Source organism: Bison bison, unplaced genomic scaffold (assembly GCF_000754665.1).
Source record: "Bison bison bison isolate TAMUID 2011002044 unplaced genomic scaffold, Bison_UMD1.0 scf7180017853928, whole genome shotgun sequence".
NCBI lineage: Eukaryota > Metazoa > Chordata > Mammalia > Artiodactyla > Bovidae > Bison > Bison bison.
The window spans coordinates 12,914-14,211 of NW_011484501.1; the positions used below are offsets into that span (position 1 = coordinate 12,914).

The 1,298-nt window shown below is 46.5% G+C and overlaps 1 protein-coding gene across 1 annotated transcript in view; it reads left to right on the forward strand.

The window, feature by feature from the left end:
- Positions 1-1,298, forward strand: part of LAS1L (LAS1-like (S. cerevisiae)) — a 9,692-nt gene that overhangs the window by 3,876 nt on the left and 4,518 nt on the right. The window contains exons 6-7 of the mRNA XM_010855557.1: positions 295-588; positions 866-912. Of these exons, the coding sequence (XP_010853859.1) occupies positions 295-588; positions 866-912 (341 nt within the window). The remainder of the gene's footprint in view (positions 1-294; positions 589-865; positions 913-1,298) is intronic.

The following is a 1,298-nucleotide window of genomic DNA, read 5'->3' on the forward strand; positions in this document are numbered from 1 at the left end:
GAGTCTCTATTCTTCCACTTGCTAGCCCCATTCCGTTTTTGGCGTCCCATCTTCAAGTCTGGTATTAGTTTTTTTCTAGGAAATGTGCTGATGAGTGGGAGGAAGCAAACAACAGGGGATAACCCAGAGCAAGAGGGGCTGTTTCTGGATTGTGAGATTTGTGTCTTCTTGGAGCCAAGCCTCTTTCCCTGGGGATTTCCCATAATGTTTGCAAGATGAGACTGGGGGCCTGCTGAGGAGCTGCTTGCCTGTGACTGTTACTATAACACTGCTTTCCTTCCTCCCCTCTTTTAGGCTGTTATTTTGTCCTGGATTGGCTCCAGAACACCTATTGGTGCCGCCAAATGGAGAACAGCCTGAGAGAGACCTGGGAGTTGGAGGAGGAGAGGGAAGAGACAGATGAAGCAGACCAAGAGGAAGATAAGAAAATTGTTGTTGATGACATCACAGAACAGAATCCAGAGCCTAAGGATGAGGAGAAAGGTGTAGAGCTGAATGTCAAGACTGATGGAGACCGTGAAAGCAACAAAGACGGCAAAGAGGTTGATCCGCTTTTACAAAAGGCTCTGAGACATAAACAGTTGTATGGTAGGTGTCTGGTGCAGAAAGGGGCTCGTGAGAAGACTCAGGCTTATGATTGACTCTGGTTATTTCACTGGCTCAGTATTTCCTGTGGGGTTGTGTTGAGGCTTAGCTTAAAAAAAATTACTGTCAAAAAGCATCTTCGTTGAGTCCTGTGAAGCAAGAGAGCCAAGAATTCTAGTTCCCATTTTACAATTCAGGAAATGAGGTGAGGGGGCTCAAAATTCCATAGGAGTAGGACACATGGTTGGCTGCCCTATCTGTTCCCCTATTCTATTTTCAGAAAGAGCCCGAGAACTGCTGGTATCCTATGAAGAGGAACAGTTTAAGGTAAGAATGTTCCCTTGACTTGGCCTGTTTTCATGTGCCTTGGCCATTTCTTCCCTCTTGCCAGCTAACTGAGAGAAATCCTGAGAAGGAAATTGAAAGAAAAGTGGCAAAGTTTGAGGGAACTTCTTAGAAATGAGGAGGAGGGGAGTAGGAACCAGACAAGAGGAGCAGAGTCCGGTTGGCTGATCTTCCACATCAATGGAAGGGAGCAGATGATGGAAGTTTGTGGATAATTGACCCCACTGGGTGGTAGGGAACAACCGGATGTAAGTGGTTGCACAGACCTACTATATTGCAGCTGATCAGCAAATGGCGTCCAGGAGCCTTCCTAGATCAGGTGAGCTTATGGGGTGCTATTTTAGCAGGAAGGGAGGTAGCTTACAAAC